The sequence below is a fragment of the Aaosphaeria arxii genome (genome assembly GCF_010015735.1).
Source record: "Aaosphaeria arxii CBS 175.79 unplaced genomic scaffold BU24scaffold_5, whole genome shotgun sequence".
Lineage (NCBI taxonomy): Eukaryota > Fungi > Ascomycota > Dothideomycetes > Pleosporales > Aaosphaeria > Aaosphaeria arxii.
The window spans coordinates 1,381,393-1,397,188 of NW_022983478.1; the positions used below are offsets into that span (position 1 = coordinate 1,381,393).

General features: G+C 49.6%; 7 protein-coding genes across 7 annotated transcripts; 4 read left to right on the forward strand and 3 right to left on the reverse strand.

The window, feature by feature from the left end:
* Nucleotides 1-22: 22 nt before the first annotated feature.
* Nucleotides 23-609, reverse strand: BU24DRAFT_451617 (uncharacterized protein; the record flags this gene model as incomplete). The annotated part of the gene is made up of 3 exons (XM_033531128.1): nt 379-609; nt 257-306; nt 23-196 (listed from the first exon to the last, which is right to left on the reverse strand). The coding sequence occupies exons 1-3, from the start codon at nt 509-511 to the stop codon at nt 23-25; spliced, it is 357 nt and encodes a 118-aa protein (XP_033382970.1). The 5' UTR covers nt 512-609.
* Nucleotides 610-1,459: 850 nt separating this feature from the next.
* On the forward strand, nt 1,460-3,014 carry BU24DRAFT_348278 (MFS general substrate transporter; the record flags this gene model as incomplete). The annotated part of the gene is made up of 3 exons (XM_033523554.1): nt 1,460-1,818; nt 1,895-2,159; nt 2,208-3,014. 3 exons carry the CDS (start codon nt 1,460-1,462, stop codon nt 3,012-3,014), a joined length of 1,431 nt encoding a protein of 476 aa, XP_033382971.1.
* Nucleotides 3,015-3,793: 779 nt separating this feature from the next.
* BU24DRAFT_451618 (uncharacterized protein) lies at nt 3,794-6,630 on the reverse strand (the record flags this gene model as incomplete). The annotated part of the gene is made up of 9 exons (XM_033531129.1): nt 6,417-6,630; nt 6,331-6,364; nt 5,240-6,267; nt 5,049-5,182; nt 4,967-4,987; nt 4,833-4,911; nt 4,516-4,765; nt 4,304-4,457; nt 3,794-4,253 (listed from the first exon to the last, which is right to left on the reverse strand). The coding sequence occupies exons 1-9, from the start codon at nt 6,549-6,551 to the stop codon at nt 3,794-3,796; spliced, it is 2,295 nt and encodes a 764-aa protein (XP_033382972.1). The 5' UTR covers nt 6,552-6,630.
* A 186-nt stretch (nt 6,631-6,816) lies between these two features.
* BU24DRAFT_392721 (FAD binding domain-containing protein) lies at nt 6,817-9,360 on the forward strand. Its single transcript, XM_033525170.1, has 8 exons — nt 6,817-7,113; nt 7,181-7,422; nt 7,479-7,589; nt 7,651-7,795; nt 7,845-7,999; nt 8,118-8,275; nt 8,333-8,681; nt 8,744-9,360. The coding sequence occupies exons 1-8, from the start codon at nt 7,017-7,019 to the stop codon at nt 9,254-9,256; spliced, it is 1,770 nt and encodes a 589-aa protein (XP_033382973.1). The 5' UTR covers nt 6,817-7,016; the 3' UTR covers nt 9,257-9,360.
* Nucleotides 9,361-9,420: 60 nt separating this feature from the next.
* BU24DRAFT_392723 (uncharacterized protein) lies at nt 9,421-11,013 on the reverse strand. The gene is made up of 6 exons (XM_033525171.1): nt 10,870-11,013; nt 10,570-10,808; nt 10,425-10,483; nt 10,107-10,363; nt 9,952-10,048; nt 9,421-9,855 (listed from the first exon to the last, which is right to left on the reverse strand). Exons 1-6 carry the CDS (start codon nt 10,892-10,894, stop codon nt 9,651-9,653), a joined length of 882 nt encoding a protein of 293 aa, XP_033382974.1. The 5' UTR covers nt 10,895-11,013; the 3' UTR covers nt 9,421-9,650.
* Nucleotides 11,014-11,277: 264 nt separating this feature from the next.
* BU24DRAFT_482150 (uncharacterized protein) lies at nt 11,278-12,630 on the forward strand (the record flags this gene model as incomplete). Its single annotated transcript, XM_033533226.1, has 2 exons — nt 11,278-11,485; nt 11,549-12,630. The coding sequence occupies 2 exons, from the start codon at nt 11,278-11,280 to the stop codon at nt 12,628-12,630; spliced, it is 1,290 nt and encodes a 429-aa protein (XP_033382975.1).
* A 1,505-nt stretch (nt 12,631-14,135) lies between these two features.
* Nucleotides 14,136-15,714, forward strand: BU24DRAFT_423544 (uncharacterized protein). The gene has a single exon (XM_033528280.1). It carries the CDS (start codon nt 14,527-14,529, stop codon nt 15,550-15,552), a length of 1,026 nt encoding a protein of 341 aa, XP_033382976.1. The 5' UTR covers nt 14,136-14,526; the 3' UTR covers nt 15,553-15,714.
* The last annotated feature ends 82 nt before the right edge of the window (nt 15,715-15,796 follow it).

Consider the following 15,796-nt stretch of genomic DNA (forward strand, 5'->3'; position numbering starts at 1 on the left):
TTAGTCTTTTATTGGCTAATAACTAAGATTCTAGCAAGACTGGTACCCTTCCAACTAGATACTCAACAACACCATCTGGACCACGCTCTACTTGCAATCCTGTAGGAATTGCGTGCGTCTTGATATCCGGGACGACAGACCGCGCAAGGGTCTGAATCTTTTCTGCTTCCTCAGCCGTCCACATTGAAGCACAGAACTTCAAAGAAGAGTTTATTCAGTAACAAGAACATTGCGGCGCATGGAGGTGTCGACTTACAAGAACATTTGGCTTGTGCTTGGTAACTGTCGGAACAACTTGATCTATGCCTGGAGACAGGGTGACCAGTGTCAATTTTGGACCTTGCATAAGATACATAAGATGTCTCTGCATCAACCTACTCTCGCAATTGTCGATATGTTCGATATCGAAATCACCCCTGAGTGCCTCGATAAGACGGCCAATGACACGTTTGGCACGCTCTGGGGCAGTATTGACCGTCACTAGCTTGAAAGGTCCTTTTCGTTCGGACATGATGGCGATGTGCTTTGAAATATGCAATAGAATAAAAAGATGGCGCTTTAGGACGATGTGTATTGATCATCTGCTGCTGCTCTTAAAGTACATACCAGTGACTTGTTTGCGGGGTGGAACGTGGAGGGCGATCTGAATGAGACTGAAGTTGCGCAACTTCGGGATTTCCGAGGAATCCGGGGCGCTAAGCGTGATTGATTTCATCACACGGAAACCACACTTACTATGTAGGCTCCGGATCCGATGATGCTTAAGTGACTGTGCTAGAGCTAAATGCGTTACAGCGGCTCTTACCGTTCGGATACTCCGTATCCTTTCTAACATTCGCTTATTCGCTCTAGCAAGATGAGAACAAGTCCCGGAGCGCCAGGAATTTCCAGTCACGATGCCTTGGCCATATTCGTAAGGTCCTAGTCCTTGCTGGTGATTTGATAAAACTACGCAAAGCCGTTCTCCAGCGAAGCGAGTAATTGGGCCGGCGAAACCGTCGGCATGGCTCCGATGCACTTCTTCGTAACGTGGTTTGGCACTGCTCGGGTAGTGCCGACGAGTGTGGTTTCCCCATAATGCAATTCCAAGCTTTCTCTCCACGGGGTCAAACGTGGGGTACTTGAGGAGAACCTGGGGTAGTGAATTGGAGGTGCCACAATGATTCCCGATTGGATTTCGAGGTCCAAGGCTAAGTCAGTGGGCCAATGCGGGTACGAGATCTCACCTAGACAGCAAGTGTATTTTGGGCTGAACCGCTTTGTGTGCTTGTAGTTGGGGAACGTTGATTTAAAGCCAGAGGGTATAGAGCCCACGGATCACTCGAGTCTGATGGGCATCTTTAGATGAGTGATTGGTCATTCTTTTCCCATCCCTATATCGCGACTCCCTCATACTTCATCTTTTGAATCAACAAACCTTGTCAGCCATACACTGACCGGAGCAGTGGCAAAGTCGGATATGGCCGATCAAATACATTCAACTCCTAGTGCTCACGTCCCAGGTACAGAACGCCTATTTGCTGAGCCCAACTCAGGCGAAGTCGATCTCCAATTCATTAGCAAAGGCGACACCCTCATCGTGTTGGTGCCTCAGCCATCGCTCAATGACCCGAATGATCCACTTCGATGGTCAAACAAGAAGAAATGGGTAACTTTTATCAATGGCACGGCGTACGCATTCATGGGAAGCGTGACGGGTCCCATCATGGCTGCCATGATGATCCGTCTGACGCAGGCCTTCCATGAACCCTTGCAGAGATTGACGTATGCCAACGGTGCGACTCTAATCTGCCAGGGTGTCGGTAATATCTTCTGGATGTAAGTCTTGCGCGAAATCTCAATCCTCGTACCCAGAAGCAGGTCATGAATTTTGACATCAGACGGTATCACAAAGGCCCCTAGCTGTCAAGTACGGGAGACGACCCGTCTACCTGCTCTCCAACATCCTCATGTGTGTTGCCTGCATCTGGTTGGGACTTGTCGTCAACGCTTCATACATCCCCTTTCTGCTCGGACGTGCTTTCCTCGGGCTGTTTGAAGCACCCATCGAATCCATTCTACCGAGTACCATTACGGACATATTCTTCCTCCACGAACGCGGCAACGTGGTGTCGATCTATGGACTTGCCGTTCTGGGAGGCAACGAACTTGGACCCCTCGTACGTAAAGATCTTCATCCTAGAGCGATTGCTAAGGAGAAACTGCAGTTTTCGGCCCTCATTGTCCAGTACCTGGGCATGGACTGGGCATTCTATATCGTCGCCATGTTCATCGGCCTGAACTGCATCACCATGTTTTTCTTCATGCCCGAGACCAAGTACCAGGGGATTCGCCCCCAAGCTCGATATGCCACAGATGCTGATACAACGAAGAAAGATCAGACTGAAATGGTTGAGAATGTACAAAAAGATGGGACACCAAGACCAGAACTGTCGGCGTTGCCGAAATTTGAGGGAGCCCTAGTACCAAAGCGACCCCTTGTACACGAGTTGCAATTTTGGGGCCACTCTGACAAGAACGTCAGTCTCCGCAAGACCTTTCTGCGGCCGTTTGTTCTCCTCACGTATCCCACCGTACTATGGGCCTGTCTCATCTACGGAATGTCTCTCGGATGGAACGTAATCCTCGGCGCAACTCTTGCACAGCTGTTTGAGCCACAGTATGGCTTCGACGCTCAAGCTCAGGGACTTGTGTTCCTTTCGCCTTTCATCGGCTCCTTACTAGCGACATGGCTCTGCGGTGCTATGTCCGATCGCATCGCGAATTACTTCTCCATCAGGAATGACGGCATCAGAGAGCCTGAAATGCGCCTGCCTACACTGGCCATCGGCACGTTCTTAATATTCAGTGGAACCCTTGTTCTGACTCTGACCTACGAGGCAAAGACGCACTGGATTGGCCCAGTCATCGGCTTGGGAATCCAGGCTGCAGGCGCTCAGTTCGGCGTGTCGCTAGCCATGAGCTATGCACTCGACTGTCACCAACAGGCAAGTTCTTTTTTCCTGCTGTGTTAGCACTAGCGCGGAAGCACACCTTCTAACACACTATTCTAGTTCTCAGTCGAGTTGATGGTGGCTATTGCTTCTCTAAAGTCGCTGCTGGCTTGGATATGGACATGGGTTATTAACGACTGGGTCGCAGCCAACGGGATGCTAACTGTGTTCATGGTGATTGCAAGTATCAACGTGATCATACATCTGTCTACCATTTGGCTCTACCTGAGGGGAAAGGCGGTTCGTACTAGTATTCACAAACGAGACCTCTTGACTAGGTGCAATCTGGCATGATGGACATATAGGCTCTAACAGCTTCAAATCTCACCGCTTGTATTATAAGAGTTGCAGTAGCTATCAAATGTTGAATTATCCCTTCGATGTATTTAGTTGTCTTGTCATTTAAGCATGTAACGCGCCACTAACGACGTCGTGGTGAAGAGCATCGCACAAGACTTTGCGCCAACATTGGGTTCTGAGATACGTGCAATAATGCCTAGTAGCTCAAACGGAATTCCAACTGCGTGAAACACAGAGGTACTCAGAACCTGGCTATTCCAAGATTGCTTTTGTCTCCAGATGCCAATGTGTCCCAAGAGGATACCAGATCGCAACAGTAGAGCCCAAAAAGTACGTCAGTAAGCACACAACACGAGCACAAACAAAAACGAAGCAACAGATGCTATTAATTATTAGTACACGTTACGGGTATAAAGTGGTAAAATTCATCCAGTGAATCTGCTACTCGCTTGACACTAGTTAGTGTAATTGTGGACGACAAAAAGTCTGGTCTGGTATCATCAAGATCCCATCGAAGTCCATACACTCCAACCCTCATCATCCCAGAAGTTATACATAAGATTCATGTCAACCAGGCTTGTACTCAGCTCTTCTGGTAGCGACATACCCGATATACCTGTAACATTGTCCTCGATCTCATTCTCTCCTGCGAACTCGGAGACGGGCCCGATGACATTGGCATCAGGAATCTGGTCTTGAGGGTCCATGGCGGTTCTGTCCTGAGGCTCGTTGTTTCTTTGACCCTGTTGGCTTCTGTACAGGTTTGTCGCCACGTCAAGGACCTCGGAAGTGATATCGTAACATCTACGAGCAACTGCAAGTACCTCCATCGCTTTGAATATCTCTAGGCTCTTGTTGATGTCACTGGTAATGCTCTCGAAAGCATATGGAGATCTTTTGGTAAGGATGACATAGAGCAGTACCATAGCAGCATCTAGTACGTAGGTGCAGTTGTACCACCTACACAGCTCATGATCAGCACAGGAATGCTACTGTAAAACAATACTCACCAACTCCGAAAGTATGGTCGATACAGATAATTCTCGTAGACGAAGCGTATCGTTTCTATCGCCGCATTGACACAAGAGAATACGTGCTCTGGCCTGTGTGGCGTGGAAGAGATGATGAACTGTCGATGTATAAGCACTTTTGCATTGAGAAACCCTGTGGCGCCTGGTCAGTCGATTGTCCTATTCACGATATTTCAAGGTCATGACCGTACGTAATTTTAGCACAATTTTCTGTTTAGTGACCATCTCATGCTCAGACAAAGAAGCCGTGTCAAAATCCAGTTCAGGGGGTAGCTTCGCCTTCCAATCTTGGAGATAACCTTCAAGCTCCAGAGACCTTTGATACAGATCCACATCACCTGGATCGTCTTCGACTTGGTATGTGCTTCTGACGACCTGGGTGAGAATATGAGCGAAGTCGACCATTGACTTGATGATGTTCAGAGACGGTCCAGTCGAAATCTGACAACAAAATTCAGTAGTTGCGACATGCAAAATAAAGGAATAGGACTGGAAGCAAGCTACCTACCATGCCATTCGGAAACTGGATGGAGTAACAGCCGGGTTCTTGTAGAAAAGATTGACGTCCTGCTGAAGAAGACATTTCACTACGCAGTCAGCATATGCGATGCCAATCGACTGACGGCTTTCGGCTTGGCTCACATCTCGTGGGAGTAAAGCGCCCTGTCGCTAGTTAGCTACACGGGGTTTGACCTAGATCTACGGGTGATGCCGTTGGACATACCACCAAAGTAGACGCTCGTCGTTTGTCTTTTCAGGGAGTTTGTTTGGTATTCCAATCGCGAATGCGGTACGGATAGCCATTCCACTATACATGTAACATGCGTGTGGTTTTAGCGCATTTTGGCAGAATACTGACTGCACACAGTATCAGCTCCGCCTGGCCCAAAAGGGGATTCATGTACATGTTCTCACCATGAGGAACAAAGTCTGCGCAGTCTCGAAGCAGCTTCTGTCAAAAGTATCGCCCAATGATGCTTTGCACCTCTCGAAGAATATCCTCGCAGTTCGGATCGAAGGAGATGGGGCTTTCCCGGTGAACTTTTCTTTGTCTTTCTCATGGCGTTCTACAAAGCGAAGCACTCTGTCCCCTGTGAGGACTGATGTCTCTCCAGCAGTGATGGCGCCAGTAGCCAAGACAATGTTGTACAACGCCAAAAACCTGTTTCCTGTCCGCCGTCTGACTGAGGATGCTACTCCAGGGCTCTTGTGCTTGCCTGTCCATACTTCATGCTCGCAACGTGCTAAGAAGGCGGCTTGATCCAGCACCGGGTGGATGCAGTGGAGATTCGAGAAGTAGAGCCGAGCACAATCCCGGCCGACTTCTATCTCCAAGTCCGTCAATGCTTCGTTGAATCTCTGCACAGGGGTAGCATCGTGGGACAGAGGTATCGCATTGCTCGAACGTGGTGTTGCTAATCGAGACTCTGAAGCCTCCTCCGGACCTTCTGTGCCATTGATTGCCGAGTAATCTGTACTGTGAAAAAGGTTGACCACAGAGTCATCTGCTATAGACGATGTCGAGGCTTGTGCATTCGTCTGGGGTTGATGCTGTGAGTGGGCCCAAGCCCGAAGCTTGGAAAGAAAATAAAAGGTGCCCGTTCGGCCATAGTACTCGGCACCATCGGTATACAAGTTGATGCTTCCCAATCCCGCAGCAGTACATTGTGTGGGACTTTTCTCTTGCGACGCTGGCTCGCCATATGTCTCGCATGCCGAGCTGTCAGTGGCACTAACTGGCGTGTCCGGCTCCAACAGCGCCCTCGACCTGGCTGGCGGTGCGAGATTCAGGCATCTCGACGTTGAAGTCCTGGCCAGGTTGGGGGTACTGGTTAAGCATCTGTGGTGATGGCAATATAAGTCAATTGATGGCCCGCGCTCAGCAGTGCTGTCGTGGACGATGGCCTGCTGTCTCTCCTTGTATATGCACTCGAAGGCATGTTCTAGTTTTGCAAGGGGACCCGCTCAGTACATGTCGAGGTGCAGAATCCGATGGCGTGACTTACGGGTACAGCTAGAGCAGGGGAACCTGCCGTCGCACTATCCTTCCACGTCAGACAATGGGCAGCCGCTCAATTACTGATGTGCTTACCTTGACTTTACGACTCCGACATATGTCGCAGGCAACAGCAGCGCGAGGCTGTCTCTTGCGCTTGACAGGAACGAGAGGCTCCACTCCATTGGCCACGTCGGCTGACGACGAACCATACGGCAGGGTGGAAGACATGTCCAAGACCTGAACGACCACAAGCCGTGACTGCAACTCAGATTCTAACGGCCTACACTACGATGCTCATGAGTCGCCTCGGAGAACGCGCTCTACAGAAATGATGGCTCCGACAGGCGGGTCGCTGTTGGAACGCTTTAAAATCCGCAGCAAGCGCGATCCCGCATTCCGGATGCTCCGGCGGCTGTTCCGGCGGCTGCTCTGTCCAATCGGACGCGTTCCTTCGGGAGCTTCCGAGGTCCCTCGACGAGCCTCGGATTGCTGTCTTCGAGAAAGGCTACCACGGGACAACAGCCATCGTAGCATCACAACGGAGATACACGATGAACAAGGCCTGGCGGTGGGCTTTACAAAGCCGCCAACCTTCATTAGAAATGTCCACCACCCAGCTTTTGGCTCTGGCTGCTCGCGTAGCCGCATTCGTCCTCTTGTAATTCCAACCCTCTGCCGAATCCTGCTACCAGTATGGGCAGCGTGAACCCCATTCTGGATGTGCCAGTTCTCGTCGTAGGAGGTGGGCCAACCGGACTTCTGTCTGCGTATATGCTCTCCAAGCTCGGTGGTCAGTAGTCTTAGCTCCGTCCACCTCGTACCATTACCTCGACAGCTTCAAGTAACTGCGCCCACAGTCAAATCTCTTCTCATCGAAAAGTATCCAGAGCGACTTGCCGCTCCCAAGGCTCACGCCTTGAGCCCTCGTAGTTTGGAGATCTGCAGGCAATATGGTCTCAGCACAGATGCGATTCGGAAGCAAGGCTCGCCCAGGACCGATGCGTTCTGGGTGAACTTTGTGACCAACCTGTCTGGAGACCGCATAGGTGTGCTTCCTTACGAGCGCATGGATCCGAAGGTCCTCGACTGCACACCAGAAGTCAGTGTCTCTGGAACCCACGGACATCTCTGCTTTCTAACTCATTCCTCATGTAGATGATCCACAACATTCCCCAGCCCGACTTCGAGCAATTCGTCGCTTGGCACTTGGAGAAAGATCCCAATGTTGAGATCAGAAAGGGTGTTGCTTTTGTTTCATGTGATCAGGTATGTTGAGTGTCTGCCACGTGGTATTGATACCGGTAGACGTGCCTCTAATCCAGTCTAGAACGGTGATTTTGTCACGACGACCGTAGAAGAGCGTGCCACCAAGGAGCAGTGGCAGGTCGTTTCCAGGCACGTCGTTGCTTGTGATGGTGCCAGGAGCCAGGTCAGAAAGTTCCTGAGAATCGAGTCCGAGGGAGAAGATGGATGTGAGTGAGCGACATACGAATCGTTTAGAGCCACTGCTAATTCTCATAGACGAGACTATGATGACGATCCATTTTAAGGGCGACCTTCGTCCAGTAGTCAAAGACCGACTAGGAATGTTGCATTGGATCACCGATCCTGCTTGCTCTGGATTCATCATCGCCTATGATCTCGGCGGTAATCAGGTCCTGATCAGCAACTTCGATGTGAGGAGCCCCAGCGCGCCCAAAATGTTCCTCTTGCACCCTTGTAGAGTCTTGCCTAAGCCATCCATCATTGCCACAATTTCCCAACTCTACACTTTGCTGACACAAAACTCTACAGTCCAACAAACACCCTGCAGAAACCTGGACGGAGGATCTTGCCAGGGCGACAGTATCAGCAGCCATCGGACAGGATATTCCCTTCGAGGTGCTGAGCTATCGACCATGGCTCCTCAGTAGGAAGGTGGCTAAACATTATCGCCAGAAGAGCGTGTTTCTGTATGATCGCCCCCCCTCCAAACAACATCCATTGTCCGTGTGCTGATGCGCTGATAGTGTCGGCGATGCCGCCCACTCCTTCCCACCGACAGGGGGTCTTGGGCTCAACTCTGGCCTTGCAGATGCTCACAATCTTGCTTACAAGATTGCGGCTGTGCACCAAGGATGGGCAAAAGACGGTCTACTAGATTCTTACGATGCCGAAAGGCGGCAGATTGCACTCGTAGCCTCGGCCCAGAGCGTCAAGAACGGAAAGAAGATATTCTCGTTCCTAAAGGCCCTCGGCACTGCCGACATCTCTGACTTGGAGGAGGCTCGTGCAAATTTGCTACGATCGATCCATGATCCAGCCAAACAAGACGAAATTCAAAGCGAAATTGAAAATCAGCGTGAGCACTTTGACAATGTTCGTCGATTCTTCCTTTACTTCTCCCCAGCTATGTCTTGCTAACAGTCGTGCGTTTCAAGCTAGAAATTCACATTGGATATGTCTACGGCAGTAAGGAGGTGCCACAGAATGCCTCCCATTTTACACCCAAATTCAAAGTTGGCGCGAGACTCCCACATGCTTGGATTTGGCCCAAGTCTAGCAAACTTACCGAGGCTATAGAGCCTCTCGATGTCTCGTATATTAAAGAGCTATCTCAAGAAGAGGTTGACGCTCGTCGATACTCGACTCTGGATCTTATTGAAGTTGGGTCATTCACACTACTAGTGAACTCACGGGCAGCTTGGGAAGATCGGCACCACGAGGCCTCTCTATCCCTGGACAACCAAGGCATCAAGGTCCGCCTCGTTGCTGCCGACTCAGACTTCATATTTGTAGATCAGAGCCAGTTTGACCTGTATAATAAGGGCATCGGATTCTGTAACGGCGGTGCTCTGTTGGTACGACCTGATCAGCATATTGTCGGCTGCCTTGGGGCCAATACGACATCTGCAGATATCAAAAGGCTTGTCAAATCGCATTTATATCTATGATAAAATAATAGATAGCGCAGATTAAAATTAATCCTACAACCAAACCTTAAAGTAAAACATCTATTGTCTAGCTGTACGAACGGAGATGAGGGGCAACCCTAAACTATATATGTAACTACCGACTGGGTGCTAATGACTTCTATAGCTCTACCTAAATAGTTATTCAATCTAACTCTTCACTGCCATATTTTGATTCCTTCCTTAGAACTACCACGCCCTAATTGTAACAAAGGTAGTGATTGCTTCTATACAGTATCTTCTTTCTGCTGTTAGTTCCTTGCATGCTTCTAACAATAAATCAAGGAGTAGCTATAACCTTCACAGTCTTTCTAGAAGCTAAGATAAGTTAAAGATGTATATCAAGATTATACTTATCTAAACCTATATAAAACTTTTATTCATTTATAAATTTGTTTACTAACGTGCCAATATGTGGTAGAATCTCAACAGAGAATTCATCGCCATGGCGGAGTGTCTCCTTTGGATCTTTGCCGACGCCGACGCCAGCCGGAGTGCCAGTGATGATGATTGTCCCGGGTGGTAAGGTGGTGCTCTGTGACAGAAAACTAACCAACTTTGGGATGCTGAAGATTAGGTCACTTAAGAAATGTTAACAAGTGCACGAACATTTGACGTGCTACCGCGCACTGTGGATACAGTGCTAAATGTACACAGAGAGCAGACGAAAGACTTACTTGATACTGCAATCTTGAAGGACTCTTCCGTTCTTCTTCCCACGAATATGCAATTTTGATGGATCTTGGATGACTGATGTAGACACTAAGGTTGGGCCTGGTAGATTCTCAGCGCAATGCCACTGGCAACGTGTTTCAAGTCTCGATGAGCTTACCAATAGGGCAGGAACCATCGAATCCCTTGGAGAAGCACCACTGAGATTGAGCAAACTGCGATGAGCGGCTTGAAACATCATTACATGCAGTATACCCCAAGACATAGTCCATGGCTTCGTCTTCGGTGACGTTTTTGGCTGTCTTACCAAGAACAACTGCTAGTTCAGATTCATAATCACCGCAATCATCCATTTGCGTGAGCTTCGGGAGGAGAGTCGGCGCTGGCCATGGATTACCTAGGGCAGTACTTGGCTTCCTGCGGACTCGTAAGTGACGATGCTTCTTCTCATGAAGCACTTACAGGTCCCTCAACTAACATGAAAACCGTCGGGGTTACTGGCAGGTCCATCTTGACCTCAGCTGCATGCTGCTTATACTGTGCAAGATGATTCGAGGTCAGCCCTTATGAAGGTGCGCTCAGACAGCTACTGGCCAGAACGATAAAAGATGGGATGTACAGACGTTCAAGCCGATGCACCTAATGGTGCCAACCTCATTTTCAGCCAAGGGTGACAACACGCGTTCGATGATTTCGTTTCTGCCCGTGAGAACTCCAGGTGCGAGCACAGAAGTGCCAGATAAAATCTCCACATCCACTTGTTCGCCGTTGCGCAGAGCGGCACCTACGTCGATGTCGTGCCGGATAGGTTGTCCTATCAGAATACGAGATGCGGTGGACTTTGGCACGAAGCGCACGAGGCCTTTACATTCCTAGAAGTCAGTTTGTGCGTTCTGATCAGACGAAGAGATGGGGCTTCCCACGCTTGAATTTGAAGGCATTGCTCATTTTCGTGAAGACGGTGATGTGATTTCTTCGAACTCGCAATGAAGGCTCTGCTAAGATCCAGATGCGACTTGGATTAAGTTACTCTCCTGAGGAATGACAACGTGCCACGTGAGGTGGCTAATGTCTAGTAACCTGAGATGAGATACACGCTCAACAATGTCATGCCTTCGGACATTCCGACGGACATGGGTCGGCTCGGCCCCCCGGCTCGGCCGGCAGTTGCGCTCTATCACTAGATGATTGGCTCCTACGGATATTGTCGATTGGAGAACATGCAAGCATACACTAGTTGCTGTGCGAATAACATCTACTCAAGACGAAAAATATTTGAAGAAAACGAAACCAGAGGCAATCGCCGGTACTGCTTGAATACTGCTTGCAACATGGATCCTTCCCAACAATCCCAGGCGAATACCTTTAGGGAATACCTACCAGATTTAAGCCAGGAGCGGTTCTGTACAATGCAGGTGCAGGATGCACACGAGTATGTGAAAGAATTTCAGGAGAAAGGTCAGCCTCCATGGCTGCATGGTCTCTATGTGCATTGGCGAAATCTGTTCCAAGAGACCTATCACGGCATCACGGTCGACGGTATGTTATGTCTGTCGCCTATTGGCACGTGAAATTGATTCCTTCATTTTAACACCCGGGTAGGGAAGGTGAGAGATGGTCTGTTCCAGGTCCAGGATGAGGGCGTCCCGGTGAAGCAAATCGTCCAGATGGCGGACACAGCGCTAGGTCTTATGAGTGCTGAACAAAAGTCACAGACCAGTCATCATATAGACTCTCCCGAGTGGAGGTCGTGGTCCAATCCTGAATTTCTATTGAGTGACAAAGGGATAAGGCTCGATGAAATATCCCTTGAACTCCGAGAAAGTGTGCTGGCAATACTCGAGAGCACCTTGTCGCCCGAAGGATATCAAAAAGCCATCGGCGCCATGCGCATTAATCACTTCCTGGGCCAATTAGTCAAGGCTCCTGCGATAATGAACGAGTTCTCGTACAATTTTGTTCTATTCGGCCAACCCTCCGCCGAGAAACCATGGGGATTCTCCTTTTACGGGCATCATCTCTGTCTCAACATTCTGCTTCACAAGTCGCAGATTGTTATAGCGCCTTGGTTCACAGGTGCTGAACCCAACGTTATAGACGATGGTCCTTACAAGGGCACGCGCATCTTGGAGACCGAAGAGGCACTCGGCTTGAAACTCATGCAATCACTAGCCCCTGAGGCCCAGAAGGAAGCCCGTACATACGAGCAATTGAAAGACCCTGCAATGCCACATGGGCGCTGGAACCATGATGATCAACGACATCTTTGTGGTGCATACCGCGATAACCGAATTGTGCCTTATGAGGGCATCCTTGTGTCCGATATGAATACTACGCAACAACAGCTTGTTGGAGAGATATGTGAGCAATACATGCTCTATCTTCCACAACCGGCCCGACAGATACAACTAGATCAGATCCGAAGCTGGTTCCATGAGACATACTGGTCTTGGATTGGTGGTTTCGGCAGTGAAGACCCATTCTACTTCCGCATCCAGAGTCCAGTAGTGATTATCGAGTTTGATCACCACTCTGGTGTATTTTTGAACAACAAAGAGCCTGCTAAATTCCACATCCATACTCTCTTAAGGAGGCCGAACAGGGGCGATTATGGAGTAGCACTACGGAGCTTGGTACCGCGTTTGGAGCAAGATTTCGTATGGGAAGCATCGGACGACTGTTGAACAATATAGTATCAAGACAGATGGAGTCATGAGATAGGCATAGCGGATAGTTCCAACAGCACACGTGATTGTTTATGATATATAAACACAAACATGGGAATTTCCACGAATTAATGTAAGACGTCGGCATAAAATATGACTGACAAGATCTCTTCGGCCAAACCGGTCGGATATTGGGCTTGTGAGGAGTGAACCAAACATGACTCCAACGTAGTTCATCGGTGTACACAATGATAGCCACAAGGCCGCCAAAATTGCTTTGGGATAGCTTAGAGAGCTATGACGAGTATGTTGCTAGTTTGACGCATTAGATGCAGACATGGCAGTGATCAGAGTAACGACGATCGTAAAGCCGTGAACGATTGACCCATCCCCTAGCTTGATTAGCTGTCCTTTGATGCCTCAAGTGAGCGGAATAAGGTGGATCGATGTTCCGGTGGGATTTGCCTCACTTTCGCTCAATCACCCACATATGTAAGGACTTACATCAGAGCAAAGAACTCTGCACTGAAATTTCACTTAATGTTCACGTCGAATAGTAATCATTCTTCATCTTTCAAAACCATGGAACCCTTTCCATTAGCGTTGCTCTTCAATTGTATAGATGGACCAGATATACACATGCTGTATGAGATAATTGTCCAATGGCATACCGGCAATGAGGCCTGTTGTTATGCGAGGGGGAAAAGTACTCAGTGATGCTTCGCTACAGCGTTTCTTTGCCGAACGGACTGGATATCGTCAGGAATAGAACCCCGTAATTTCCACAACGGCAGGTCTAATCATCCCCGCCCTTTCCTCACCGTTCACGCTCGTAGTCACAGGATGCATCAGTACATTCCAGGTTCATCATAAGACGGCATACGGTCTGTGGGCGAACGATACCCTCACGACAAATAAGCTCACCGATTGACGTCCCGACAAGCGAAATGCAGATAGATGCAAATGACTTGGAGAGTCTCTTGCATCGGAATTCCCCTCAGATAACCAATGGCAGGAAGGGGTTTCCAGCCATCTTTTTCTCTCCTTCCATATGCGGGAGATTTACATTCTCTCACCGTTCAGAACGAACGCCTCGTGAGCGTTCGTCTCGAGTTGATTTCTTTTCTATGCGTGGGGTTCAAAGTCGTCCAGTCCAATCCCGTCCAGCACCATCTCGGCCCGAACTTTAACTTTCTCTTCCGATCCTTGATCTTCGATGCGAAGGAAGTGGCTTGAAGAGGAGAAGCTTAGTAGGTTTGGCGTGGGTGGATTCGCAAGCCGGGTTACCCGACGGGAGGGTCGCACAGGAACATGGGGGGTTATGTGGTGGTGGAGACTTGGTCGCTTGTCGTTCAGCTCAGAGTCTTTGTTCCTGGGGGGGTTTTGGAGTTTCCGAGGGATGGGGAATGCTTATTTTGACGTTACGCATAGGATGTACGTAAATCCCAATGCAGGTCGTTGAGGTTGTGGTCGGAGGGAGCTAATGGGTTTTAGTCTACAAGTAGTTCTACATCTTGTGTACATAGCACACACATCATCATTGGAACTTCAACGACTCGGTATCGTATACCTCTCGTCGACAAGGCTGAAATTCTCAACATCAGCATCATTCCTTTTCAGCTATCAGGCCATACTAGCATGGGCAATTTGGAATTCTATCTCTACAAAGTGGCTTTGCAATGTAGTGTCACCTAGCACAGCCACAACTTGGCAAAAGCTTCAAAGAAGGAAATGCGGTCCCCTCATCTGATACGTCAATCGTTCCAGCCAACCTCATTCCTTAAGAACCAGTCCATCCCGCCGTCCTTTTTCACGATGTTCGCCCCTATTAATACACCACAGACTCTCCCGACCTATCTAAGAGGGATCTACACTTTGGAAGCTCATTGAGAAAAGAGAATATATATCGTGGACATGCCGTCATCAATGCTCGATCCGTATGGAACGGGCAAATCCGCAGAAGCCAGTGGACCACACAATCGGCGCAACGAGCACACCAGCGGAGATGAGGAAAGAATACCAACCTATGCAGAATCGAGTGCCCAACCTGCGATCCATCCAGAAGAACTCCGACAGATCCAGCAAGCACTCGCCGAATCAGCACTAACAGCTAGTGAACCTGCACCGCCGCCATTAGATACACCTCAATCCGCTACAAACCATGGACCTAACACCACTACCACGACTACCGCAACACCAGGAGCGGCAGATGAGGAGATCGCAGGACTTCCAGGGTACTCAATCCTCGACCACACCCAGACATCCTTCTCCATCCACGGAACCTTCATCCACAGCCCCACAGGTCCCGTATACCAGCTCTCCTCTCCCCTCGACGGGCGCCGTACCCCATTCCGGATTCGCCGCTTGCGCCCGAAGGAAATCACCCAGATGATGTCCCCTGCCGCACAACCCCTTCACTTCGATGCCTCAAACATCCTGTACGAAGTCACGGCACCCCCTCTCCTGGAGGAGTACCACATCTTCGGAAAGCGACGAAGCTGCTTTCCCGGCGTCCTGGAACTCAAGTACTCGATGAACAAGTGGCGGGTCAAGCACGTCCCGCGCATCGGAGCCAAGCCGAAGGAGATACTGGCGTCGAAGCGGGTGGGGTTCTCGCCGTTCTCGAGCGGGCGGCTAGACAGGAAGAAGGAGGAGGAGAGCAGCGAGTGGAAGGACGCGCAGGGGAGAGTCCTGGCGACGGAGGTGCTGAGGAAGTTGGGGGACGGGGGCGTCGTGCCGTCGATCGAGCTGATTCCGGATCTGGATCAGACGTGGAGGGAGGTGGTGCTGACGGTGTGGGCGGCGAGGCTGTGGGTTGCGTTTGGGAAGGAGAGGACGCATGTTTATGGGTCAAGGTTGGAGGGCGGGAGCTTTGCGTCGATGCCTGGGTCGTCGCCGATTGATAGGCTTGGTGGAAAGGGGAAGAATGTTTTGCAGTAAGATGGAGGGATGGCGTATGATTTCATGATATACCAATGTGTCTGTATAGAGGAAACGGGAATAATTTGCATCTCTGAGGAGTATCTTTTGCATCGGTCCTAATGTTCGATGTAGTGCAATTGGTGATGTTCTTTTCATAGTACATCTCACACTATCTCCGTTATCAATCTTAACTTGCAGCAGACAACCCCTCAAACTTCTTCGTAACTGTTCCGAGTAATCGATTCAAGTCATCTGTCGTACA

Coding starts and splice junctions, on each gene's coding strand:
- BU24DRAFT_392721 (XM_033525170.1), top strand. CDS start 7,017: ATGGGCAGCGTGAACCCCATTCTGGATGTGCCAGTTCTCGTCGTAGGA. Junction 7,590..7,650: donor CTTTTGTTTCATGTGATCAG/GTATGTTGAGTG, acceptor AATCCAGTCTAG/AACGGTGATTTTGTCACGAC. Junction 8,682..8,743: donor AGCGTGAGCACTTTGACAAT/GTTCGTCGATTC, acceptor GTGCGTTTCAAG/CTAGAAATTCACATTGGATA.
- BU24DRAFT_392723 (XM_033525171.1), bottom strand. CDS start 10,894: ATGAGCAATGCCTTCAAATTCAAGC. Junction 10,809..10,869: donor CAATGCCTTCAAATTCAAGC/GTGGGAAGCCCC, acceptor AGGAATGTAAAG/GCCTCGTGCGCTTCGTGCCA. Junction 10,049..10,106: donor CGATGGTTCCTGCCCTATTG/GTAAGCTCATCG, acceptor AGAATCTACCAG/GCCCAACCTTAGTGTCTACA.
- BU24DRAFT_423544 (XM_033528280.1), top strand. CDS start 14,527: ATGCCGTCATCAATGCTCGATCCGTATGGAACGGGCAAATCCGCAGAA.